Below are 27555 nucleotides of genomic sequence, written 5' to 3'. Positions count from 1 at the left end.
AGGGAAGAACCCAGAGAAGGCACAAACTTCTGAAATCATGGGAAAGAGGAATAACACTGGAGTAATGAATGCCCATAACCCCACAACATCAGAACCCGATAAAACTGAAAATCAGAGATTTCTAGAATATCAAATCAGGAAAATAACTGCAGAAATAATAGAGATGTTTCGAAAAGAACTCAGAGAGAGCCAAAAAGAGATAAAGGATGCAATTAATGAAGTAAAGGCCTCAATTCAAAGCACAAACAACCGATTAGAACACATGGAGAACAGAATCTCGCTCTTAGAAGATGATCATTCCAAAAATGAACGTATAGTTTCTAATCTAGAAAAAAATATCCGAGAGCAGGAATCTGACATTGAAGAAATATGGGCCCATTTTAAGAGAGCTAACCTAAGAATAATTGGAATAGAGGAGGGAAAAGAAAGTGAAACCAAAGGGATCTACAATCTCTTCAAGGAAGTAATAGCAGAAAATTTTCCAGACATAGAGCAAGAGGTTGATACACAGGTCCAGGAAACTTATAGAACTCCCTTTAGACAGGATCGGAGAAGAGGATCCCCACGCCACATAATTGTCAAAATGACCAATGTGGAAGCCAAGCAGAGAATCTTAAAGGCAACAAAAGCAAAGGGCCAAGTGACATTCAGAGGCAAACCAATTAGAATCACTCCAGACTTCCCAAACCAAGTCATGAGAGCCAGAAGGGCTTGGAGTAACATATTCCAAACTCTGAAAGAAAACAACTTCCAGCCAAAAATTTCCTACCCAGCAAAACTTTCTATCAAATTAGATGGAGAAATAAGAAGCTTCCATGACAAACAGAAACTGAAGGAATTTATGTCTTCAAAACCAGCACTAGAGAAAATACTCAAAGAGATTAACTACAAAGAAGAAATAGGTAACACATACCAGAACCAGAGAAACAAGATTTCCCATGCAGCAGACAACTAAGATTGGTTATCTGTGGAGATTCATTATATATGTCAGTCTTTTACCTATCTCTAAATGGTATTGTTTGCCTTTATTGTTGTTAATTTCTAGGATTTCTAGTTGGAATATTAATATACCTTCAGATATAGCATTTGGAAATATTTTATCCCATTCTATTAGTAACTGTTAACTCTGTTTACATTGTCTTTGGATATACAATTTTTTTTTTAGGGAGTTTGTATACTCCTCTGTTGCCTGTGTAATTGAAATCATAACCAAGAAATCACTGCCAATTTTAATGTTGTGAGGTTTGATGACCCAGATTTTCTCCTAAAAGTTTATAGTCTTAAGATTTATATTTAGGTCTTTTATCTATTTTGAGTTAATATTTGTATATGGGATTAGGTAAGGGTCCAATTGTATTCTTTTCCATGTAATTATTATTTTTTAACAATATTTAGTTAAAAGATTAATATTTCCACCACCAAATGTTCGTGGAAACCTTGTCAAAAATAACTTGACAATATATGGAAGAATTTAGCTCTAGGCTTTTATTTAACTCCAATGGTTTATATATCTGCCTTTAGAATAGTACTACACTGTTTCAATTATTGTAGCTTTATATGGTTTGAAATCAGAAAATATATATCTTCTAGCTTTGTTCTTTTTCAAGATCGTTTTGGGTACCTAGAGTCCATATTCCATATTAGGATAGATTTTTTTCTGAAAAATAAATATATAAATATATGATAGTTTCACCTAAAAAATAGAAAAAAAAATATTCTCTGGTAAGAAAGAAAGAAAAAAGAAATATTGAAATGTTATCTTTAAGTCATCAAAAGCTTGGTATCAGACAAATGAAACTGTTATGTGAGATTATCATTTTTAATTTTAGATAAATTGCCACAATACTAGATGTCAACTACTAAGCCAAGCATGGGAGGGAGGGATAGGGAGAGAATGGGTTGGGGATTGGGTGGGGGCTGACTGGGAAAAGTGTGCATGTATGTCTACAAAAGTATGTATCCTACTATGATGTATGAATACAGTGCACCAATTAAAAAAAAAAAAAAAGACATTAGACCTAGAGCTACCAACTTGTTATACTGAGAAATATTTCACAGCTGAAATATGAGAACATAATAACTGGATGTGAAGACAAGGAGTAAAAGAGTTTAGAAATAGCTTAATCTCATACTTGTATACCTTGTTAACTGAATGAATGACTTAAGAGTGCCACCATCTGAAAGCACCTTGCGTTAACATCTATCATTTTGCCGTTCCTAAAGCTATGTGCATTATTTGGGATACTAGAGCTTCTTTTTTAGGATTTTTACAGATGATGCTTGACCAGTGTATCCTAAATTTCATCAATAATTGTTGTACATTGGTGGAGACAAATAAAGCAACAAAAAAGGATTTACAGTACTAGAGAAATGTTAAAAAAAGTTTTCACCTCAGTTTCATATTTCATCTGTTGCCATATCAAGCGGTAAGTTTCAAATCGAAGCTTACTGTCCTCAGGCTCATTCTTCCCTTTACTAAAATAGTCCTCTAAAGACAAAGAAAGAAAGAAGTCAGTTTCTTTTTTTATACAGTAAAGTTAGAAACACTGCATGCAAAGCCACAGAGTAAATGATGGGAGCTAAATATTTTTCTATGAATCAAATATATATACAGAGAGGGGGTGAGGAAAAAGAGAAATAATACTTCATATACTTTGTATTTAGGTTTTATGTATCTCATTTTTCCACATTAACTGTATCTTTCAATTTAAATATATTTAATTTTTAAGTTGTATTTTTATCTTTACTTTCAAATTTTATTTTATTTAATAGTTTTTGGCTTGAGGTATATATATTTAATATTGGTGTTTTCATTATTTGCTCTTATGCTATGGCGTCATATATTTTTTCTTTATACATATGCTTTAAATTCTTATCCATTAATGATTTTTTCCCTACTATTCTTATTTTTTTGGTTCCACGGATATAGTGTACTCCAGTTTTTCATGTGGTATTTTTTATATCTTTTTTCAATGTTTTCTCTAAATAATTAGCTATTTGTCAAAATACCTTCTATTACAATGGTTTTCAAGCTTTTTAAGCCATGATCCTCATTAAAGAATACATTTTATCATAATCTAACACACATACACATAACAGAAACACAAACAAAAGTCCTACATAATAATTCTTATCATATAATAGCAAATATTTTTTCTGTTAAATTATTTCATAACTCACATATGGTTATGACCTTCAGCTTGAAAAACATTTATTTACTGAATAATCATTCATTCTTTTTCTTAATGACTTGGGATGCCCTTTTAGTCTACACATTTACATATACTTCAAACTACTTTTGGACTTTATCCATTGTTATACTGAATCCAATTTTATTCCCATACCAGTCCTGAATTTTTAAATTATTGTAGCTCTGTATGTTAGTGTATTTTAATATTAACTAGATACAGGTCTTTTATTCCACTGCCACCAAAGAATGTATTTTTTCCAAAACACAGGCCATCCTATCAAATTAATTTTGTAGTAACTTTGTTACTTCTCAAAAATAATTACACCAGTTAAATTTTAGCTAAATAAAATAAAACATAAAGATTGCGTTTAAAATGTTAAAAATAACATTTTAAAGTAATTTTAAAAATTCACATACAAAAACCACAGATCTCCTTTAATCAAGTATTACACCATCCTTATAATTTTCTATAGTCTTTCATATATATTATTGTTTAAAGCTAGATATTTTATTGCAAAGGCTAGAGTCTTCATGGCATTAAATTTTTTACTGCTAGTATTCTATCATCAAGTTTAAATGTTGAGAGTCTGAAATAGAAATTCTTTTTTGTGTTAAAGAATTTTCCTTCTAATTCTAGTTGACTCTGAGTTTTTAGCAAGTATTAATTCTTAATTTTATCAAACATCTTAGAATACAATGAAGTCATCTCATAATGAAATACAGTTTTTTGGGGGTTTCTTTTTTTGGTGGTACTGGGGGTGGAACCCAGAGGCTTTCTACCTCTGGGCTATACTCCCAGACCTTTTATATTTTATTTGGAGAAAGGGTCTCACTACATTGCTGAGAGCCTCACTAAGTAGCTGAGGCTGGCTTTGATCCTCCTGTCTCAGCCTCACAAGCGCGGGGATTACAAACGTGCGCCACCACACCTGGCTGATATATAGTTTTAAAATGCAAACAGAAAAGTAAATACGGCCAGGCGTGGTGGCGCAGGCCTGTAATCACAGCATTCGGGAAGCAGAGAATGGAGGATCACAGTTTGTGGACAGTCTCAGCTACTTGTGAGCCCTTCACAACTCAGTGAGACCCTGTTTCAAAAAGAAAAAAACTAGCTGGGCATGGTGGAGCTCGCTTGTAATCCCCGCACTTGGGAGGTGGAGACAGGAGGATCGTGCAAGTTCGAAGCCAGCATCGCAAGCTTAAGAGACCCTGTTTCCAAATAAAAATATAAAAAATAGGTGTCTGGGTGTGTAGGCAAGAGGTAGAAGGGTTTCCAGGAACCCCAGTACCAAATAAATAAATAAATAAATAAATAGACTTAAAAAATAGGGCTGGGGGTGTATCTCGGAGGTACAATGTCCCTGGGTCCCATTCCCAGTAATGCAAAAAAATAAATAAATAAATAAATACAATACTACTAAGAGAAAAAACGGAATAACAAAGTAGCCTTAAACAGAACAAAAATAATCATTTGTATTGATAATGGACAGAATCACGGTAAAATTTTAAGTAGCAAATCAAGACGTGAATTTTTTTTTTTATGTGTGTATGGTACTGGCAATTGAACCCATATTCTACCTCTGAGCTACACTCTAAGCCCTTTTTATTTTTAAAACAGTCTCGTTAAGTTGCTGCGGCTGGCCTTAAACCTGCAATCCTCCTGTCTCAACCTCTCAAATATTGGGATTACAGGCATGAGCCACTACACTGGCAAGATGTGACTTTTTTTTTAATGTGCCAAATAATGCTATTTTAAAATGCATAAGGGGAAAAAAATACCCTCAGAAATTCAAGACAGCTGCAGGGCATTTTAATCTGTTAGAATGCTTTCTCTTTGCCCGGCGTGGTGGTACATGCTTGTAATCGGCACGCATGGGAGGCAGAGACAGGAGGATCGCTCAGGTTCGAAGCCACACTGGCTTAGGAGGCCCTGTTTCCAAAAAAATAAAAAAGTATAGAATAGGTCTGGGAGTATAGCCTGGAAGTAGAAGGGTTTCCAGGAACCCTAGTACCCCCCCCACCCAAAATAAATAAATAAAATATATAGAATGCTTTCTCTTGGATCTTTTTAAATCAGGTGGTCAAAAAATAAATATGCACTGAAAGGAGCTAAAAAAATGTAAGCTCTCCCTGTGGTCAGGTTTCCTCCAGCCTTGGCTCCCACTCACAGTGCTTTGCTTTGATGTGAACCTCTCCTACAGTGCCAGAGCCATTTCTGCCCAGTTGTTTATTGATGCACAGACATCCACAGAACACTTAGGAGAGGGAGAGTTACCATCTTCTCTTAGGGACATGCCCAAGTGTTTTCAAGTCAGGGAACAGATGGTAGGCAAAACCAGAGCATCTTCCTACTTCTTCAGACAATCTGTTTCAAGAATCGAAGCCAGTGAAGGCAAGGGCTAAAAACCGGGTATATTTTCCTCATTCTTGCTCCATCTGTCTTATAATGAGGGTTAAGTCCTTGAAGATTTTCATTTTATTATAATATTAATCTGTTGGTCTTAAGATTAGCACAAAGAAAAAAAATCTAACAAAATTCAGAAGTAAAGCTCAAATTATACAATTGTACACATTAGGCTTATGAATATTAAAAACTGTAAACAGATCTTTTGGGTTTTTTTCTGTAATTGGGAATTGAACCCAGTGTTGTTGTACCTCTGAGCTGTACTCCACTCCCTGTCTTTTGAAACAGAATCTTACTAAGTTACTGTGCACTGGTCTCAAATCTGCACTCCTCCTGTCTCAGCCTTCCAAATATTGAAATTACAGAAACGTGTCACTGCACCTGGCCTGTAAACAAATCTTAATATATTCTAGCTTAAATTAAATATAAAAAGTTCCAAGCAAATATGTGCCTTCTATTATAAGAGGTGGTGGACTTCCAGGAAGATGGTGACGGAGAAAAGCAGGGCTTATGAGCCCCGCTAACAACCAATCTCTATTACTACAAATTCAGCGCCTTTCATAGTCAGAAAATACCATCAGCAGAGAAACAAAAAATGTAATTACAAGGGACAGAGAAAAAGAGAGCTGAAAAAACGAGATACCAGAAAGAAACCAGATCACAGTGTTGTGGCTGAAGCCGCGGCGCGGAGCAGCGGGCGCCATCTCTCCAGTCAGCACCAGGCCCCAGAGAGGAGGGGAACTCAAAACGGAGCTCAGAGCCACAGAGGAGATACGCCGGCCTCACGCACGAGGACGCAGCAGCAGTGCCTTACTGCTGGCAGCAGTGGAGAGCTCACTGGACGGCTCCAGACCAACGCTCTCAACAGTCCACCAGGCTCCAGAGAGGAGCGGCGGGCAGCGAGCTGAGGTGGGCCGCTGCGGATCAGCCGGGAGGAATTCGGCAGATTTCTCGGCACAGGGAGCATATAAAGCTCCCAGTGGCTGGGCTTAGCACACACTGCAGGGCCTAAGAGCGGAGCTCAAAACCAGAGAAGAAATATGCCAGCCTCACGGCCGAGGGCATGGCAGCGACGCCATATTGCCACCGGCAGCAGCAGCAGCGAATTCTTTGAGTCCACTACAGCTCGATCGACGCACTCAACAACAGTGAGTCAAACTGCAGCCCCTAGAGGAGAAATCCCAGTACTGCACTCCCAGGACCTTGACCCAGTGGGGGAGTGGCGGTGACAGAGACATCACACCATAGGAGAATGCCCAACCTGGCACCCCCCATGGTCTAAAGCAGCCTCAATTGACTCCCTGGGTCTGAGACTCTTCGATACAACCTAGTAAAGGAGTAGTGGGGACTGAGATACCACAGACTCGAGATCCAGAGCACCTTAAGTGAAGTCGCAGTGAACCAAGGGAAGAACCCAGAGAAGACACAAACTTCCGAAATCATGGAAAAGAGAAATAACAATGGAGCAATGAATGCCCACAACCTCACAACATCAGAACCCGATAAAACAGAAATTCAGAGATTTCTAGAAGATCAAATCAGGAAAATAACTGCAGAAATAATAGAGATGTTTCGAAAAGAATTCAGAGAGAGCCAAAAAGAGATAAAGGATGCAATTAATGAAGTAAAGGCCTCAATTCAAAGCAAAAACAACCGATTAGACCACATGGAGAATAGAATCTCACTCTTAGAAGATGAGCAATCCAAAAATGAACGCATAGTTTCTAAAATAGAAACAAAAATCCAACAGCAGGAATCTGACATTGAAGAAATATGGGCCCATTTTAAGAGAGCTAACCTAAGAATAATTGGAATAGAGGAGGGAAAAGAAGGTGAAACCAAAGGGATCAACAATCTCTTCAAGGAAGTAATAGCAGAAAATTTTCCAAACATAGAGCAAGAGGTTGATACACAGGTCCAGGAAACTTATAGAACCCCCTTTAGACAGGATCAGAGAAGAGGATCCCCACGCCACATAATTGTCAAAATGACCAATGTGGAAGCCAAGCAGAGAATCTTAAAGGCAACAAAAACAAAGGGCCAAGTGACATTCAGAGGCAAACCCATTAGAATCACTCCAGACTTCCCAAACCAAGTCATGAGAGCCAGAAGGGCTTGGAGTAACATATTCCAAACTCTGAAAGAAAACAACTTCCAGCCAAAAATTTCCTACCCAGCAAAACTTTCTATCAAATTAGATGGGGAAATAAGAAGCTTCCATGACAAACAGAAACTGAAGGAATTTATGTCTTCATAACCAGCGCTAGAGAAAATACTCAAGGAGATTAACTACAAAGAAGAAATAGGTAACACATACCAGAACCAGAGAAACAAGATTTCCCATGCAGCAGACAACTAAGATTGGTTATCTGTGGAGATTCATTATTTATGTTAGTCTTTTACCTATTTGTAAATTATATTGTTTGCTTTTATTGTTGCTACTTTTTAGGATTTCTAGTTGGAATATTAATATACCTTCAGATATAGCATTTGGAAACATTTTATCCCATTCTATCAGTAACTTTTAACTCTGTTTACATTGTCTTTGGATATACGATATGTTTTTAATTTTTAGGGAGTTTGTTTACCCTTCTGTTGCCTGTGCCATTGAAATCATATCCAAGAAATCACTGCCAATTTCAATGTTGTGAGGTTTTATGACCCAGGTTTTCTTCTAAAAGTTTATAGTCTTAAGATTTATATTTAGGTCTTTTATCTATTTTGAGTTAATATTTGTATATGGGATTAGGTAAGGGTCCAATTTTATTCTTTTTCATGTAATTATTATTTTTCAACAACATTTAGTTAAAAGATTATTATTTCCTCCACCAAATGTTCGTGGAAACCTTGTCAAAAATAACTTGACAATATATGGAAGAATGTTATCTCTACGCTTTATTTAACTCCAATGGTTTATATATCTGCCTTTAGAATAGTACTACACTGTTTCAATTATTGTAGCTTTATATGGTTTGAAATCAGAAAATATGTATCTTCTAGCTTTGTTCTTTTTCGAAATTGTTTTGGGTACCTAGAGTCCATATTCCATATTAGGATAGATTTTTTCTGAAAAATAAATATATAAATATATGATAGTTTCAACTTAAAAAAATATTCTCTGGTAAGAAAGAAAGTAAAAAGAAATATTGAAATGTTATCTTTAAGTCATCAAAAGCTTGGTATCAGACAAATGAAACTGTTATGTGAGATTATCATTGTTAATTTTGGATAAATTGCTATAATACTAGATGTCAACCACGAAGCCAAGCATGGGAAGAAGGGATGGGGAGGGAACGGGGTGGGGATCGGGTAGGGGCTAATTGGGCAATGTGTGCATGTATGTCTACAAAAGTTTTTTTTTTTTTATCCCATTATGATGTATGAATACAGTGCACCAATAAAAAAAATAAATTAATAAAAAAATAAATAAATAAAAATAAGAGGTGCTATTAAGTAATGGTTAGATCAGTGACTATGAAATCAGACCCACAGGGTTTAAATCCCAGCTCCACCACTTACAGCATTATAAGAGTCAGAAAGTTTTCTCCATCTATGTATCCTCATATATACATTCCTTTAATTTTGCTGAGGTAATTACACAAATGAATACATTTGTATTCATGTTTAGAACATGCCAGATGTGTTAGTCCATGCCTATAATCCCAGTGCTAGGGAGACTGAGACAGGAGACTCCGCTGGTTCAAGACCAGCCACTGCTTAATTCTTGGTACCACAAAGAAAAAAAAAAAAGTGTTTATACAATCCAGCACAAATCAATGCTCCAAATATGCTAGCAATGTTCTGTAACTATATTGCTGATACCAGATGTCACTGCATTTTTTATTTTCCTCGTCAGTCCTGGGGAAAAAGTCTTACATTTTCCCTGAACTATTTCTAGTAAGTTTAACCATCTCCAACATTAAATTTTCTCATAAGTCAATTACTTAAAAATAATTTATAAAACAGTTATTCTTTGTGCTCTATTTCCAAGTCCACCACTATTGCTTTAGTTTTTTGGTTTTTTTTTTTAAGGGGAGGAGGGCAAGGAATTGAAAAGACATCAAGTTTCTTTGGGATCAAATCTACAAGAGTAGAAAGCTCTAAGCCATTGCTTATTCCTCTATTAAAGACAAACTCAGTTCCTATTATAAATCCTACTCTCCCCCATTACCCTCCATTAGACCATTATTTCATTATATTTTCCATGAGCACAGGTCTCTTATCTAGTTAGTCTTAGAATGAAGGATTATCATATCATGTGATGGTTTAGAAAAGTCTTATTCTCTGGATTCAATTTATTTATTTCCTTAAACAGTGGTATTCAAAACAAGTACATGGGTATGCTTAACTCCACATAATTTTTCCACTGGAATTAATCTTCACAGTTTTGAATTGAGTGAAAACATTCAATAGGCCTATGAGAAGCTTTTGAAAAATTCTAACATCGTGGTCCCACTCCCAGAGCTTCTGATTCAGTTTGTCTGGGATAGGACTTGGCACTATTTTTAAAAAACTCCCCAAACTGAAACCTGAAAAAGATTAGTGAACTGTATCAATGTCAGCTTCCTGGTTCTGAAACTGTACTACAGTTATGCAAGACATTACCACTAAGGATAACCAGGTGAAGGGTTCAGGAGAACTCCACAATATTTCTTACAACTATATGTGAATCTACATTTATATCAAGATAAAATACTTTTTAAAGAATTCCCCTAAGTGACTGTAATGTAGAGCTACAACTGAGAACCACTGCAATAAATACTTGATGAGTGACAGTAACATTGTGATTTGTTTGAAGAAGTCAGGTCTTAATCTAATCACTAACCACAGTAGATCAAGAGACAAATGTAAAGAGTGAAGACAGACGCTTTACTTTTAATAATTTAATTGTCTTGAGGTATCATTTACAAATAATAAATTACATCCATTTAACAGTGTGGTATGTTCTGACACAAGTACACACATAACCATCCCCTAAAATTAGAGACCAAGATAAAAAATATTTCCATCACTCCATTTCCACCCTCTTGCCCTTTTCTCTTTTTTTTTTTTTTTAATTTTATTTTGCAGTACTGGGGATGGAACCCAGAGGAATTCTACCTCCGAGCTATATCCTCAGCCCTATTTTTTATATTTTATATTGATACAAGGTCTCACTCAGTTGCAAAGGTCCTCACTAAATAACTAAGGCTGTCCTCGAACCATGATCCTCCTGTCTAAGCCTCCCAAATGCTGGGATTACAAGTGTGCCCACCATGCCTGGCTCTCTTCTTGCCCTTTTGCAATCAATTTTTCCTACCTTGCCCCAGAAAAACCACTGATAATTTTTTTAATCTGTTTTTTTAAACAAATTAATATCTTTCCTCTATTTACTCACAGGAATGTCTGAATGAATAGTTAAAATCCATTCCCTTAATAATGACTATGAGCTGGGCATGGTGGTGAACACTTGTAATCCCAGCATTTGGTGGCCTGAGACAGGAGGATCACAGGTTTGTGGCCAGCCTCAGCAACCTAGTGAGGCATTCTGCAACTTAGTGAGACCCTGTTTCAGAATAAAGAAAAAACAAAACAGGGCTGGAGGTGTGGCACAGAGGTAAAATGCTCCTGGGTTCAACCCCCAGTTTCACAAAAAAAAATAAAAATAAAAAATAATGACTATCTAAGCCAGGTGTGGTGGCACATGCTTGTAATCCCCGTACTTGGGAGGCTGAGATAGGAAGATTGCAGGTTTGCAATCAGTCTCAGCTATTTAGTGAGGCCCTCCACAAGCTAGTGAAACTCTGCTTCAAAATAAAGAATAGAGCCGGGGTGGTGGTGCACTCTTGTAACCCCAGCATTTGGGAGGCTGAAGACAAGAGGGTAGCGGTTCGTGGACAGCCTCAGCTAATACTTAGTGAGGCTCTTTGCAATTCAGTGAGACCCTGTTTCAAAATGAAGAATAGAAAACAGGGCTGGGAGTGTAGCTGAGGTAGAATGACACTGGGTTCGATTCCCAGTTCTGCCAAAAAAATAAAATAAGATTAAATTAAATAAAAATGTATAAAATGACTATGTTTATCTTTGTGTGATTAAAACCCATTCGTCTAATAATTTAGTAAGTTTGTTTTATTTGGAATAAGGAATGAGAAGAATAATCCAGGACACCCTGTGCATAAGAGAGAACAGAAAATTCAAACTGGTGAAAGGATGTAAGGAGTAACAGGCAGCGAATGTAGGCCACTTGGAAGTCGTGGCAGATATAAGAGCAGATGTCCTCAGCTGCTCCTTCTCAGCTTTTCCCTTCCTTCCAGGGTAGGTGCAGCCCACAAGAGCACAAGGTATTTGTTACTATCTCACACAGTCCCACTTTTTAATTGCTTTTATAAGTATAAAATGAGAACAGGAAAAAACTGATTTTATAGACGAGGAGATTAGGGAAAGGCTAAACGCAGGGCCAAGGCAGAGCTAGTTAGGGTTGGGACCATACTTCAAATTCCATTAGTTCTAGTTCAGGTGATTCTATAACTTTGTTTCCATAACTTGATAGAATTACTATTAAGAGATCCAGAGGCAGGGGTGGTGGCACAGGGTTGTAATCCCAGCATTTGGGAGGCTGAGATGGATTGGGGTTCAAGGATAGCCTCAGTTACTACTTAGTGAGGCCCTTTGCAACTCAGTGAGACCCTGTTTCGAAATAAAGAATAAAAAATAGGGTTGGGGGTGTAGCTTGGAGGTAGAATGTTCCTGGGTTCCATCCCGATACCGCAAAAAAAAAAGAGAGAGAGAGATCCAGAGACCTTGGGCTTTTTCCCCCCAACATGTATTGGTGTACACACCACTTTTCCCCAAATTAGAACTTGTGACATTCTATTTAACACACACAGTTACTAAGCCTAGTACTATATGCTCCACACACAATTATTTTTCTTCTGTCCTACCAAATTAATTCACAAAATGGAAGACCATACCAAATTTTTAAGCATGTTCAAGTTTTCCCTAAGCAGGAATAATATCTATATAGTTTTCACTAGCAAATATATACAAATTTGTAGTCATTTTCTTTTGTAGTTTTTTCATGTGTTATTAAATATCATTTTATTTTCTATATAATATTTTCACCACTTTTAGACATCTGGGTTGCTACTTAGCATTCAAAATTGTCTTGATTATTTGGTCAAGGATCAAAGTGTTTTTCTAGTAAAATATGATTTTCTTTTCATTTCTAAAGTTGTAGGCAGAGAAATCATCAAAATAAATTTACTTTCCAACTTGCCTTTTGAAGCTATATTGACATTCTCTTTTAAATTACATCCCCAGGGTAGACATTTATCCCAATGCCTTTGAACATAACCTTTACATTAACATGGCAAACAGGTTTAGAAAAGATTACTAAATTTTAGGGGGAAAGCATTAGTTCTTAAAGTATAAGACATGGGGGGAAAATTATCAAATTTGACACCTTACCTATTGGTACAGAGATCTTTCTCTTCTTGAAGTTTGGTTTAAATACAAAACAGCCCTTTAAAAAAAAAAAAAAAAGAAAATAAGAAAATAGCATAAGGTAAAAGTAGCCACAGAGCAGACAAATCTGATTAACCAAATTTTTATGGATAAGCAGATTTTCTTAAAAGAAACGAGGGAGAAATGTTTCTTCCAGGACAGGAAAATCACATCTCTTTTCTCTGATTTATAGAAGGAAAAATGTTAAATGACTATCCATTCTTTACCCACTCTCCCATGGAATTCTCTGAAAGATCTGTGATTTTACTCTTTAAGGCCTTGCTCTAAGAGATAGACAAAGACAATGAAAGCTGGTAAAATTTAGTTCCAGAAATGTCATTTTTATAAAATTTAAAAGTGTTGCTATAGTACTAGGCCAGGGGGGGCCTGACTTCAGGTAGTCCCAATATACCAGGTCCAGGTACACACCCCCAAAATCAAATGCAAAATATAATAAAGTAGGAAAGAAATTTTATTCAGTATATCCATACATGGAATGGAAGAGAGACCAAGTGTCCTTAGTCATGCCTTCTGGGGTACTGCACGAGCTTCAAGTTTAAATAGGGAAGGGAGAAAGTGTGTGGAAGAAGTACACATAGTTCAGCAGCCTTGGTCAGACTGCTCCGGTTGATCATGATCTTGGGTCAGTTCTTCAAAGGCCTGCTGGCTCCGTGGGAGTCACCATCACTTGAGGGGACAATTCGGTCTGGGGCAGCCTTACTTTCTGTCATGTAGTAGTAGTTTCTGCTTAGGGAATGCAGTCACATCATAAAGTGATCTGCCAGCAAGGCTCACTGTTCCTAGAATCTTGGAAATATATTTGTTACTATTATCTTGGTGTCTGTAGTCTTGAAAGGGGCCAAGAGAGGTTAAGTAAAGGAAGGCCTATCGACCTTGCATTACCAGGTTTTAGATGATCATCCCTTAAGTGATTAACGTGTATGTATTACTAGGAATCGAACCCAAAAACATCCTGTCTCTGAACTACACACTCAGCCCTTTTTTTATTTTGCAACAGGGTCTCACAAAGTTATTGCACAATGGCCTTTAACCTAAGTTCCTACAATTGTAGATTCCCAAGTACTGAGATTACAGGCTTGATTTGCTAAAATGATTAACGTGTCTGAGCAGAGTTGAGCTGGAATATAACCAACAGTTTTACTGTTTGGTCTGGTTGGATTTTTTGGCTCTGTGAATTGAACCCGGGGCATTCCCTTGGAGCTACAACCCCAGCCCATTTTACTTTTCATTCTGAAACAGGGCCTCACTAAATTACTAAGGCTAGCCTTGAATCTGTCATCCTCCTGTCTCAGCCTCCCAAGTACAGGGCTTACAGGTGTGTGCTACTGTGCCCTAAGAAGACAGATAAAAAATGAAAGCAGAGATGCTACTTTTTTTTTTTTTTTTTTTTGCCGTAGTGGGGATGGAAACCAGGTGCATTCTACCTCCGAGTTATACCCCAACCCTATTTTTTTTTTTTATTCTTTATTTTTGAAACAGGGTTTCACTGAGTTGCAAAGGACCTCTTTAAGTAGTAGCTGAGTCTGTCCGAGAACCTCAATCCTCCTGTCTCAGCTTCCTGAATGCCGGGATTACAAGCATGTGCCACCATATCCAGCTTGATGCTACATTTTTTTTATCCTGCTTTTAGTTTCCTGTCACACATCTGTAGGCCCAAGGGAAAAGTCAGTGCTCTTAGTAATAGCAGCCTCTGAATCCTTCTTAAAAAAGAGAAATGACACTAAAAGGAAGATCAACACGGCTTAAAATAGGGCCAGGGATGTAGCTAAGTGGTAGATCACTTAGCTAGCATGTACAAATGTGTAAGTTCAGTCCCCAGTACCAAATAAAGTTGGAAATAATGTTCTATTCCAAAAGAAGTATTTATTATTTATTTAAACTCCAAGTATCTATTTCTTGATTTGGGGCTGCTATTTCACCCAATTGATAAAATTCTTACTCATTTATCCAATAAATTTTAACTCAAAACTCACCTCTTCCGGTAAACCTTTCCTGATTCCCTAGCCAAAAGTGCTCCTTTCCCTGAAATCTCACAGTACTCAAGCATTTTTATTTAGCTTTGTTTTGGCTCACTTTCACTGTATATCAAAGTTTTTCTTTGGGTCTATCTCCCAAGTAGATTGTGCACCTTCAGAGCACAGACTGCATTTTATTGTTTTTATCAATGTTTGGATAGTGCTAACATATACATTAGGCAATCAATACAGAGAATGAATGAATGTTTTCCAAACAGTTTTCATGATACTTTCCTAGTTACCTTTAGTTTCATATTATTACTTTGTGTGTGTATGGGGTGGGGGGGGTACTAGGGATTGAACCCAGAGGAATTCTACCTCTAGGCTAAACCTCCAGTCTGATTTTATTTTATTTTGGTGGTACTGGGGTTCCTGGAAACCCTTCTACCTCCAGGCTACACTCCCAGACCTATTTTGTATTTTTATTTGGAAACAGGGTCTCTTAAGCTAGCGAGGCTGGCTCTGAACCAGCAGGATCCTCCTGTCTCTGTCTCCCAAGCAAGGAGATTACAAGCATGCGCCACTACGCCCGGCTTTTATTTTATTTTTTGAAACAGGGTCTCAATAGGTTGATGAGTCTCACTACTTGCTGAAGCTGTCCTTGAACGTGCGGTTTACATGTCTCAGCCTCCCAAGTACCAGGATTATATGCATGTGCCACCACACCTGGCTTATTACATTTGACTAGTGGTACATAGCTCCTAAATTACTATTCCTAGTGTATCTACCAACCCTAATGCCACACTTTATAGAAATCTTAAAGATCTCCACTTATATAAAATAAGGAAAGAAATAAAAAAGAAAAACACCTAGTCACCTCAAGATAGTGTAAAAGACAAGTGTGCAAAATATAAAGTGGTCATTGGATTACAGTTTCCAAATTAAGAACTGTGCCTTATATTCTTATATCTGTAACTAATGGGCTTATGTGAATACACATACATACTCTGAAAAATAATATGGTACCATGTTAAGTTTGTCATGGCCTCCTTTTTTTTTGGTGGTACTGGGGTTCCTGGAAGCCCTTCTACCTCCGGGCTACACTCCCAGACACATTTTTACATTTTTATTTGGAAACAGGGTCTCCTAAGCCAGCGCGGCAGCTGGCTTCGAACCTGCGCCGATCCTCCTGTCTCTGCCTCCCAAGCGCAGGGATTACAAGTGTGTGCCACCACGCCCGGCTATCATGGCCTCCTTTTAATACAGACCTGAAATTCAACATAGGAAAGGAGCTCTAAAGGAGCAAGACAGGAAGAGTACCCAGAATGGATTCTAATCTAAGGCAGTAGTAGTAATAGGGTTAATAATTCTGTTATTAATTAATGATCAAGTGATGGTGTTTGACAGGAAGGAAGAAATCTAGGAGGGCCAAGAGCCAGAAAATCTCATGAGGAGAGAGAGGTAAAAATATTTACATAGGCTTTGAAAAGAAATAAAATAAAATAAAAAATTTTAAAAGGCTGGCAGTGACATGAATTCCTAATGGCCCTCCAAGGTTCTTATTTATGTAAAGTCTACTTTATAATCATCAAAAAATAGCCGGGCATGGTGGCAGAGGCTAAGACAGGAGGATCGCACAGGTGCCTCGTTGTTTTAAGAGACTCTGTTTACAAAATAAAAATATAAAATAGGTCTCGGAGTATAGTCTGGAGGTAGAAGGTTTCCATCCCCAATACCACCAAAAAAAAAAAAAAAAAAAAACCAAAAAAAAACCAAAACAGGCAATTTCTGTTATAATGCCAAAAATTGCTTTCTTGAAAAAAATTAATGTTTTGAAAGTTCATAAAAATAAGAGAGATATTAGGCAACAAATAAGATTAGGAGATAAGACTCAAAATCTATGAGACTTTTGTGTGTGTATGGTACTGGTGATGAAACCCAGGGGCATTCTATATATGAGCTATTTTTTATTCTTTATTTTGAAAAAGGGTCTGGGGCAGGCCTCGAACACAATCCTCCTATCTCAGCCTCCCAAATGCTGAGACTACAACTGTGTGCCACCACACCTGGCCTATGAGATTTTATAACTTAGAAAAAAATGAAATCAGTACTAATCCTAAAAAAAAATATAAGTCAGGCATGATGGAGCATGCCTGTAGTCCCAATAATTGGGAGGATAAGACAGGAGGATCACAGATTCAAAGGCCAGACTCAGGTATTTAGCAAGACCCTCAGCAACTTAGTGAGACCCTGTTTCAAAATTTAAAAAAAAAAAAGTAAAAATGACTGAGGGGTGTAGCTCAAAGGCAGAATGCCTCTGGATGGTTCAATTCCCAATACCAAAAGAAACCCCCCAAAAAAGAAACAAAAAAAAAAACAACCAACAATAAGTAATCTGTACTATTAAATCTCTCTAGCTTTTGCAGCTAACACCACGCTCAATTCTTTAAAACCTTAACCCCTAGGGTTTGTATTTTCTCCTTGGGATAGAGTCTTGGAAAACACTGCTTCTCATAGACTATTGTTATCAAAATTAATAAAGCCAGGTGTGGTGGTGCAAGCCAGTAATTTCAGTACTTAGGAGGCTGAGACAAGAAGATCACAGGTTCACAGCTAGCCTCAGCAACTTAGCAAGGCCCTCAGTAGCTTACTGAGACCCTGTTTCAAAATTTAAAAAATAATTAGGACTGAGGATGTAGCTCGAAGGTAGAATATCCCTGTTCAATCCCCATTGTACCACAATAAACAAACAAAGCCAGACCCTGGTTTAACCTTCATAATTACTTCAATGCTTTAACATAGGGTAGAAATGACTTTGAGACTTCATCTGCATTTTCAACTTCATTGGATGGCTTAAATTCAGGAGCTTCCCACTTCACTTACAGCCCAACTACAGGATGTACTTTACATGGTCCAGAGCAGAACTACCAATAGAGCTTTTTGTAATGATAGAAACGTCATATATCTGATCTGTCTCCTATAATAACTACGGTCATTATGGTTACTAATTGCTTGAAATGTGGCTAGCACAATTGGGGAGTGATATTTTAGGGTGTTTTTTTTCCTTTATTTTAATTCAAATTTAAATAGCCACATGTGGTTAGTGGATATGGCATTGCACAAGGTCTAACTAGCTTTATCTTGCAATCCCTTGCCTTCTAGGCAGCCTATATGAAGGTGGTCTGTAAGATTCCCAACACACACATACCTGAATTATTTTTTAATCGCATTTTTCCTAATGCTTCTATTCTTTCTCTACCCTGATTATATTGATTTTTAAGTTTCCTTAACATGCCACTTCTTTCCCCTAACTTTTTAGGCAAAAAACATGTCATTCTCCAGCTCTCCTTCTTCTAATCCTATGCCTGACACACTTCTACTCATTGTTAAGGTTTCAGCCAAATTTTCACTCTTTGCAAAAAGACTCTGTTGACCCCAGCAATCTACATCGGATTCCGCCTGCTCTTTCATCTATCTCGCTTAGAGCTTTCTTCCCCTTCCCAACGCTGGTCACAACTTACGGCCAACTTACTAATGTCTTTTTAAAATGCAGAAACAAGTCTATTTTGTTTACTTCTGTATCTCGGTAGCTAACGAAGTGCCTGAAACACAAGAAATATTTATGGAAGGGAAAAGCAGGGGAGACTGGGGCACATCCTCGGAGCATCCGAGCCCCACCTATCTTAACTTAAAAATCCACTCTAGTCGCACCGCAAGGCAGACCTTGCTCCCCAAGAAGCGTTGGCCTCAAGTGGACCGAGGCAAAAACACTTGAGTTCGATCTGTCACTGCCTCTATGCAAGCCTGGGAACCGCGGCCTAAGTAACCACCGCTTCATCCCTTTTTCAAGGAGGAAACAGGCGGCGGTGGAGCCCCAGGAGCGCCCGCCCCCACGTACCTTGGACACCGAGGAGGTGGCCATTGCCCGACCGGTGCCAGACGCACTCGGGATTTCCCGCGCGCCCTCGCGGCAGCAGGGCAAAGGTTAGAGGCGGGCCGTGCGACTTATTGATTGGCTGGCATGGCCCTCCGGGGCGGGTTTCCGGCGCGGGGGCGGAGCCTGTGGAAGTGGGCGGGGCGGGCCCAGGCGCTTGCTGTCCGGAGCGCGCTTCCTAAAGCCAGACATGGCGAGTGGCTTCCGCAGGTGTATTGCTCATCAGGTACGGGTCCCGGAGTGGGCAGAAGGCGACCCCCGCGGAGCCAGCGACCCCAGGCCTATTAGCCGCCTGGAGCCAGGCGCTCAGCCCGAGGGACGGTTCCGCGAAATCATTTTTGTCTTTCTGCCTCCTCCCCCTACTGCAGGAGCTGCAGAGGCGAGCCAGGTGGAGGGATGGGAAGAAGGCAGAGATCACTTTCTCAAATGAAAAGTAAAACTTAAAGGACACTTGTTGTTTCCCTTGTTCTTCAGCCCACAGTCTTGCCTGCTTTACCTGGGTGGAATGTCTTTTGGGCATTTTGTTTATAACCTATACAAAGTAATGTTCCTCATTGTGTGAAGTCGATCATGGATCTGAATTGCCATTGGAAAGAATCTAACATAAAAGCTGGTGTTTTTGTCTTTGCAGTCACTTCGACAGCCCACCCTAGAATTCGTTCTGGAAAATTTCAAAAGTAAATGAAACTTTTTTTTGACAGGGGCTAAAACCTGCATGTTAAATCTGGAATTAATCAAAAAGAATTTTAAAAATTCAGCTGGGTATGGTGGCGCATGCCTGTAATACTGGTACTTGGGAGGCCGAGACAGAGTATCATTGCCATCCTCAGCAATTTAGGGAGACTGTTTCAAAATAAAAATAAAACCAGGCTGGGAGTGTAGCTCAGAGATATAACACTCTTATTTTCAATCCATGTTATCATAAAACAAAAAATAATTCACTGTCCATCTATGATATTTTTTAAGGAAACTTAAAATTGGGGTATTGAGAACCCATTTTTGTTTCCAGATGCTTACGGGGGACATTCCTTTGCCTTGTGTTTATGCTTACAAATGCACTATCCAGTGGTAGGTCCTTAAATATCACATTTGGGCTTGAGAAAACCCAGTTTATTACCTACTGGGATAAGAACTCTGGGATATCAGAACTCTGATAGTGCTTCAAATTGGGAAGGCAAGGTCAGATTTATTGAGAATTTGAAGTATTGTTTAAGGCTGGTCTTTCAGTGGCAGAGGGTGGGAGAAGGTTGGGGTAATGTCTTGAATAGATTTGGACAGGAATCCTTATGTAACAGTTTATGATTAGTGGAAAGACCAAGGCAAGCCATGCAGGGATTTTTAAGACATAAAAATGCTTTCTATTGAAGAACTGATAGGTTTTTTTTCAGGAAGTTCCTACAGTGAACAATCAAATTATTTAGGCATAAATCTCCAAGAATTGTAAAGGTATGCTAATGAAGATAAAGAAATAATGAATCACTTTAAGTTAAACTACATTCTGGGACCTCCAGTCCAGTAGAAGCTTTCCATTCTCAGCTCTTAGATTAATACTGTAAATAGAATGTGTTGTTTACTTTTGTAAAGGTTGTATTCTTCCTTGTAAAAAGTTAAGTTGGAGAAAGAGGAACAAATATTTATTGAGTTATTTTACATTGACATTTAAGCTACATGGCAACCCTATAGTAGAGTTTACATTATGCAAACTGTACTATATTATGTAAACTGTATTATTATGCAGTTCAGCAAAGCAAGACCTACAGAGATTTTATTTAACCTATCCAAGGCCTGCAGGTCAATAAATTGAAAAGAGGTTTTATGAACTCAGTTCTGCCTCACTTCAGAATCAGCTGTTTCTAGTACACTTCTGTTTAGTTTGTGAAGGAAGATCAGTTGGTCACTAAAAAGGACCCTATGAAGCCGAGCATGGTGGTGCACACTTGTAATCTTAGTGTTTGGGAGGCTGAGAACAGGAGGATTGCACAGGTTCGAAGCCAGCCTCAGCTACTTAGGCTCTCAGTAACTTAGTGAGACCCTGTTTCCAAATAAAATATAAAATAGGTATGGGAACATAGCCCGGAGGTAGAAAGCCCCTGAGTTCCATCCCCAGTAACACACACACACACACACACACACACACACACACACACACAGTAAAAAGGACCTTATGAACCAGGCATGGTGGCTCACGCTTGTAATCCCAGCATTTGGGAGGCTGAGACAGGAAGATGTTTAAGGACAGCCTCGGCTAATTAATGAGGCCCTTTGCAGCTCTGTGAGACTCTGTTTCAAAATAAAAATTAGGGCTACGGGTGTAACTTGGAGGTTGAATGCCCCTGGGTACCATCCCCAGTACTGCAAAAAAAAAAAAAAAAAAAAAAAAAAAAAAAAAAAAAAAAAAAACCTTATGGTTCTTACAAACTAAGTAACATGTATTTTTCTGGATATGGAATCACTGGGGGCGGGGGTGATCTAAAACTTGAGGATAAATAGAAAATAGAAATACATAGAATACTTAATATAGTACAAGTGAAGATCCTTTTGCTAGTTTAGGAATGAAGGATGCATTACATTCAATAGCAAACTTTGATTAATGAGTCTACAGTTTTTTGTTTTGTTTTGTTTTGTTTTGCAATACTGGGGATGGAACCCAGGGGTGTTGTACCTCCAAGCTACACCCCTAGCCATATTGTTTTTAGTCTTTTTATTTTTGAAACAGGGTGTTAAGAGTCTATAGTTTTCTAAGCACTCTCCCAAGGTTCAAGATGAATGCATTCTTCTCTGGAATAGCATTTAACTACTTGATGGTGATTCTCAACATCTTCTCTCCTATCCCCCATTTGAGAGATAGATATACCTAGAGATGGATAAAATTATTTGCCAGTTTGGGTGTTGTTAAAATAACAGGTAACTAGTATCTTCCCATGCAGTGGACTACAGGTTTGAAGCCAGCCTCCGCAACTCAATGAGGTTCACATCAACTTAGTGAGACCCTGTTTCCAAATAAAAAATAAAATAGGACTGGAAGTGTAGCTCAGAGGTAGAAAACCTTTCCATTCAATCCACAATACTACATATGCACACACACACGCTGATATTCATTCAGATTTGATACCCACTATCCGCAGGTAACCCAAAGACATAACAGACAGTACAGAGGTCCCCATACTTTACATTAGAATCAGCTGGGACCTATTTTTTGAGTCTTTTTATTTAGTTTCTTTTTTCACCAAAAGAAATAGTTCTTTTGGTGGTACTGGGGGTAGAACCCAGGGGCTTTTCTACGTCCAAGCTATCCTCCAGACCTATTTTATACTTTATTTGGAAACAGGGTCTCACTAAGTTGCTGAGAGCCTCACTAAGTAGCTGAGGCTGGGTTTGAACCTGTGTGATCCTCATCCTCCCAAGCGCTGGGATTACAAACATGTGCCACCATGCCTGGCTCTAGTCTTTTTTTATTTTTTTGAAACAGGGTCTTACTGAGTTGCCAAGGGTCTCGCTAAGTAGCTGAGGCTGTCCGCAAACCACGATCCTCCGGTCTCTGCCTCCTAAATGCTGGGATTAAAATCTTGCGCCATGGCCAGGTGGTGGCGCACGCTTGTAATCCCCGCACTTGGGAGGCAGAGACAGGAGGATCGCGCAGGTTTGAAGCCAGCCGCGCTGGCTTAAGAGACCCTGTTTCCAAATAAAAAGTATAAAAAGTAGGTCTGGGAGTGTAGCCCAGAGGTAGAAGAGTTTCCAGGAATCCCAGTACCACCAAAAAAAAAAAAAGCTTTCGCCACCACCCTGGCCTGGAGGGGACCTATTTAAGCACTGCTCTGCCGGTGCTAAAGGGAGCTCTACTGCTCTAGCTCCTGCAGAACAGTCATCCTGCTTTTCTGGAGTTACCTGGTGTTTGGGTTTTGCCTCCACTTCTGCTAAAATTGCAGCAGCAATTTTTGAATAAAGCTTGCATCTTTGAATAGGTCTGGGTGGCTCTGGAGATAGTTAAGAAGAAAACTGTATATATAGCTTCTCTTATCTCCCTATAGCCTGTCCTATGGCAAGAGAGACTTGCTGCTGTTTAGCAAGGGGTGATGGCTGGCACCCCTCTATTTTGGGGTTCCCTGGGGGGTGGGCTATGGGTATTTTTTGGATTTAGCTTTTTAACAGAGTGTCCCATCTTTGATGGGGGCAAAATGGATGGGCACTTGTTGGGCCTTACAAGACAATAGCAGGTTTCCCCAGGTCCCCAATATAGATCTTGACACAGATCTAGCCTCACTTATGAGAACATAAGGCAACATGAGCTGTTACTGCGAATGGCATGAGGCTCCCAAGTCGCTGTTTGGTTGCCTATGAGTTCATATAGTAAGCTTGAGGAGGGTGTGGAGCCCCTTGTCTCCTACTCTAGTTAAAGGTGAATTTTCCCCTTCCCTGGGGAGTCTGCTGTAGCTAAGCGGTGGTAGGGTGTCTCTATGATCAGGGAGAGCCTGTTGGCGCTGATTATCCCAGTCATCCGTCAGGATATGATCACTTTTTGGGGAGGGTTACTAATCTTTAAGATGCAGTGGCGTTAGGCTACCATCAGCTGGAGCCCTGCTGTTGGGCACCAAACTGTAACAGTGCAAGATAGAGCTCCATATTGGGAGCCAAACTGTAACGATGCCAAAACTCTAACAGAGCCAGATGGAGCCCCACGTTGGTAACCAAAACTGTAACAGAGCCCCACATTTGGGCGCCAAAACTGTAATAGAGCCAAAACTGTAATGGTGTGAGATGTCGAGGTCATGGGTTCTTGTTCTTAGCTAGTTTAGAAAAATTACCCAGAACTTACTCCTGCAAGCTTAAGCAATTTTTATTATTACAAAGGTAGAAAGAAGGGACAGAATTATAAAGCACTACATCAGAGAGAGAGGGGGACGTAGTAGAGTGCCTTGAAGGTAATACACTTGATAGGAATTTACTAAAAGTACTTTTTTTTTTTTTGCAGTACTAGTGATGTTACCCAGGGACATTCTACTGTCAAGCTACACCTCCAGCCCTATTTTTATTTTTTTATTTTGAAACAGAGTCTCACTGAGTTGAGGAAGTAGAGAAGAAAGATGAAGACAGTCAAAATTTATTATGGCTATGTTATTTTACTGTTCAGTTTTAATGCATTTCTAATTGAAAGTATGTGTGTATGTGTCACAGGGGCGAGTGTAGGTTCTGCTGTTAGATAGCCAGTGTTTATATCTCAGCTTCTCTACTAAGGCAAATTACATTAAGTCTCTGTATACTTCAGTTTTATAATTTATGAAATGAAGACTATAATATGAAAGTTGTAGGATTGTTGCAAGAAAAAATTAGAGCATATAAGACCTGATTGTCACATGAGAATTATTCAATACCTGGGAATGTTTCTTCAACTGAACTTTTAAGTGTCTGATTAAGGCACTAATTCACAACTTGACTAAGTATTACAATCATAAAGGGAATGCTTTAAAAAATACAAATGCACCTACCTCTCTCTTTGCAGGGGGGGTACCCTGCTATTCTGATGAGTAAATCTTTTTGATCCTGGAGGGATCAAATTTTTCCTAGTGTTTGTTATTTTTAAGTGTCATGAGATATTTGTTTCATCACTGTTGTATCCCCAGTGCCTAGAACAGTACCTACACACAGTATTCACTCAGTAAATATTTTAATAAGAAAATATAATTATCTCTGAATCCTAAGTAGAAGTTTATTTTTAAGTTTACAAACATATATTCATTCCCAAAAAAGGTGAACAGATCTGTTTGCTTCTTTATGGTCACATCTTCCTTACATGATTAAATCCCTGGCAACCATGGATCTTTTCTTCATCCTTGTAGTTCTGGATTTTCAGAATGTCAAATAAATGAAATCATATACTATATGCCCTTTTGAATCTGACTTCTATTTATTTAGCATAATATATTTGAGATTATATTAAGTGTATTCCTTTTTGTTGCTAAGTAGTATTCCATTGAATCTAGAACAGAAAATATCAGCAGTCTTGATCTGTTTGTTTGTTTGTTTTTACTTTTAGCTTTCTAGAGTGTTGGATCTTCCCCCAGAAAACTTGATCAAGTCAATATCTGCAGTTCCAGTTTCAAAAAAACAGTTAAGTATTATATACTTGTAACAATCTGGAATATGTTGAATATATTGATTTTAAAAAGTTACTCTTCAAATTCTAGCATACTCCTTGAAGTTAAGATATGACTCATTATATTCAACCTATTATTCCAATGAACTTGATTAAAATACATTTTAGATACTTTGATGTGATAGGTGATATTATTCTTATATTATCTGTACAGGACTCATTTTGTTTCATCTGTCACCTACCCATTCTCTTGCCCATTGGTTTATTTTGATGTCTACTGTTTTTCATAACCTAGATGTTAAATCTTTTTAAAGTTTCTGTTTGTTTTTGTTAGAAAAAGCTCTATTTTTTAGCAAAGTCGATAATATTCTTAAAGAATTTCAGGAAAATATGGAAGGATAAAAAACAAAAATTCTCAATAGTTAATGCAGACTAGGATTTTTAATATGCTATTAACCAAATGTCATACAGACATTTTTAAGCATTTCCTTTAGTTTCATGAATAATATAAAAGAAGCCATTGTGCCTCTCCAAAATATGCCCTTTTATGTGAGTGCCACATGAGCTTGACAGTTGTGTAACCCACTTACTGTACCCGTAGAGCTCTATTCTCTAGTTCTTATTAAACACCAGATGTTAGTGTGGGTAATGACATAGATGTTTGGATATGATTAAGAAATATTTTGTACACTTTGAACTACTTCAAACCTATAGAAAATTTTATAGAGAATAACATAGTATTTTGTGCAGTCACCATCTAAATTATCAAGACAGCTTTTCTCAGTTGGTTTTTATTTTAGTAACAAAACATTGCAAATACTGTTCAAGTCACTGATATATACTTCTTTGATTCCATTTCCTACCTTTTTTCCGTATAGATAACCTCTCTAACCAAGCAAATGATTATTTTCACTAATAGATTACACTGTTTGTTTTTGCATTGTTACATCATCAACCCAAAGAAAATGACAAATGACAGTATCTGTCTCTAATGAGCGACTGAATGTTAAGAATAATTACTTTTCCTTGTGTTGAAACTCAAATGACAAAATTTAATAAATATTTTTTCTTTTGTCATTTGGAGGTCAGTGGACGAGCTAGACTTTGGAAGCAAACATTTGGGGTAGTAGAGGAAGATTGTAGAAGCAGCCAGCAGACCTAGGCTTTTCTCTGAATCTGCATGTTATTAATTGCAGTAGGATTTGAGATGAGACATTTAACTTACCAACATCTCTGCCTGTTTCCCTATTGCCTATTTCCTTATTGCAGAAAGCTGCAATAAGGTAACAAGAGGAAGAATTTTATAAAATGATAGAAAAAAGGAAAATGTTCTAAATAAAGTCAAGGTGGTTTCTAAATTTTTTGCCTTTAATTTTTAAAGCATAACACCTTTTTCAGATAAAATTGTGTCCAATGTGGAGAACCTACAGTAATTACGTGACTAAGTAATTAAGTGATTTTTGGAGAACCAATTAGTTAAACATGAGTGTGTGTGTGTGTGTGTGTGTGTGTGTGTGTGTGTGTGTGAGGGAGAGAGGGGAGGGGGACTGGTGAATGAACCCTTGGATATTCTACTTCAGAGCTACAACCCAGCCCTATTTTTATTTTTTATTTGGAAATAAGGTCCCACTGAGTTGTGGGGGGGAGGGGTAGGAGATTGCTGAGGCTGGCCTTGAACCTGCAGCATTCATGTCTCAGCCTCCCAGGTACAGGGATTACAGGCTTAAACTAATAATGTTTTTAAAGTAACAAAAGCTTTTATTTTTACTGTCTATAGAGAAGAGGCTGATTTTCAGCTATCTGTGGTTTCCTTACTGGAAAACAACAGTGACCATTCAAGACCAGATATTCAAGTTCAAGCCAAGAGACTGGCAGAGAAGGTATTTTAACAGTATTATCTCTATTTAACATTATAATAAATTCGACATTTTAGAGGGAAAAAGGGTTCTGCAGGCCATCTCCACTATTATTATTATAATGAATTTATCAGTGTGTCTTTGTTCAAGGCCTCTTAGAAAATATTCAAATTTATTTTAGCCATTTACTCTGTTACAATGAATTTTCAAGTTAGTTACAAAGCATTCCTCTTAAACTGACATTGTTCAGTTTTTTGATTAACTACTTACAGTAGGACTGAAGTGTTAATTAAATTTACAGATTGAAGCTGGGTGGACTTTTGAATTTAGGAGAACAAGCCTGATAAATTAAAGCAATGGGTTACAATTTTTCAAATGAATTCTGAGAACATTAAAATATAAGAAGAAATGATTAGATATAAATGGAATCATGATTACAGAGAAGAAGTGGTTAGATGATTTATTAAACCTTCTGTACTTCTAAGTTTTCTGATTGGGTTTGTTATCTAAAAAAGAAATTGAAAAGATTATAGAGAATGATTAAATCTAAATTATTAGTGTGATATCCTCAGAAAAAGCAAGTGTTGGACAAAGTTTTTTGTTGTTAATAGGACTACTATGT

The 27555-nt window shown here is 37.9% G+C and overlaps 2 protein-coding genes across 3 annotated transcripts in view; one reads left to right on the top strand and one right to left on the bottom strand.

The window, feature by feature from the left end:
• ORC3 (origin recognition complex subunit 3) overlaps positions 1-18974 on the bottom strand; it is a gene marked incomplete at both ends in the record, with an annotated part of 72019 nt that extends 53045 nt beyond the window's left edge. The window contains 3 exons of the mRNA XM_080700511.1: positions 2391-2488; positions 13041-13095; positions 18951-18974. Coding sequence (XP_080556637.1) covers positions 2391-2488; positions 13041-13095; positions 18951-18974 — 177 coding nt within the window. The remainder of the gene's footprint in view (positions 1-2390; positions 2489-13040; positions 13096-18950) is intronic.
• Positions 18975-19176: 202 nt separating this feature from the next.
• RARS2 (arginyl-tRNA synthetase 2, mitochondrial) overlaps positions 19177-27555 on the top strand; it is a gene marked incomplete at both ends in the record, with an annotated part of 55189 nt that continues 46810 nt past the window's right edge. For both annotated transcript variants that reach the window (XM_080700668.1, XM_080700669.1), the window contains 3 exons: positions 19177-19212; positions 25018-25091; positions 26855-26957. In XM_080700668.1, coding sequence (XP_080556794.1) covers positions 19177-19212; positions 25018-25091; positions 26855-26957 — 213 coding nt within the window. The remainder of the gene's footprint in view (positions 19213-25017; positions 25092-26854; positions 26958-27555) is intronic.

This window comes from Muscardinus avellanarius (assembly GCF_963383645.1).
Source record: "Muscardinus avellanarius genome assembly, chromosome: 8".
In the NCBI taxonomy this organism is placed as follows: domain Eukaryota; kingdom Metazoa; phylum Chordata; class Mammalia; order Rodentia; family Gliridae; genus Muscardinus; species Muscardinus avellanarius.
This window is presented reverse-complemented; position numbering and strand designations above follow the sequence as displayed.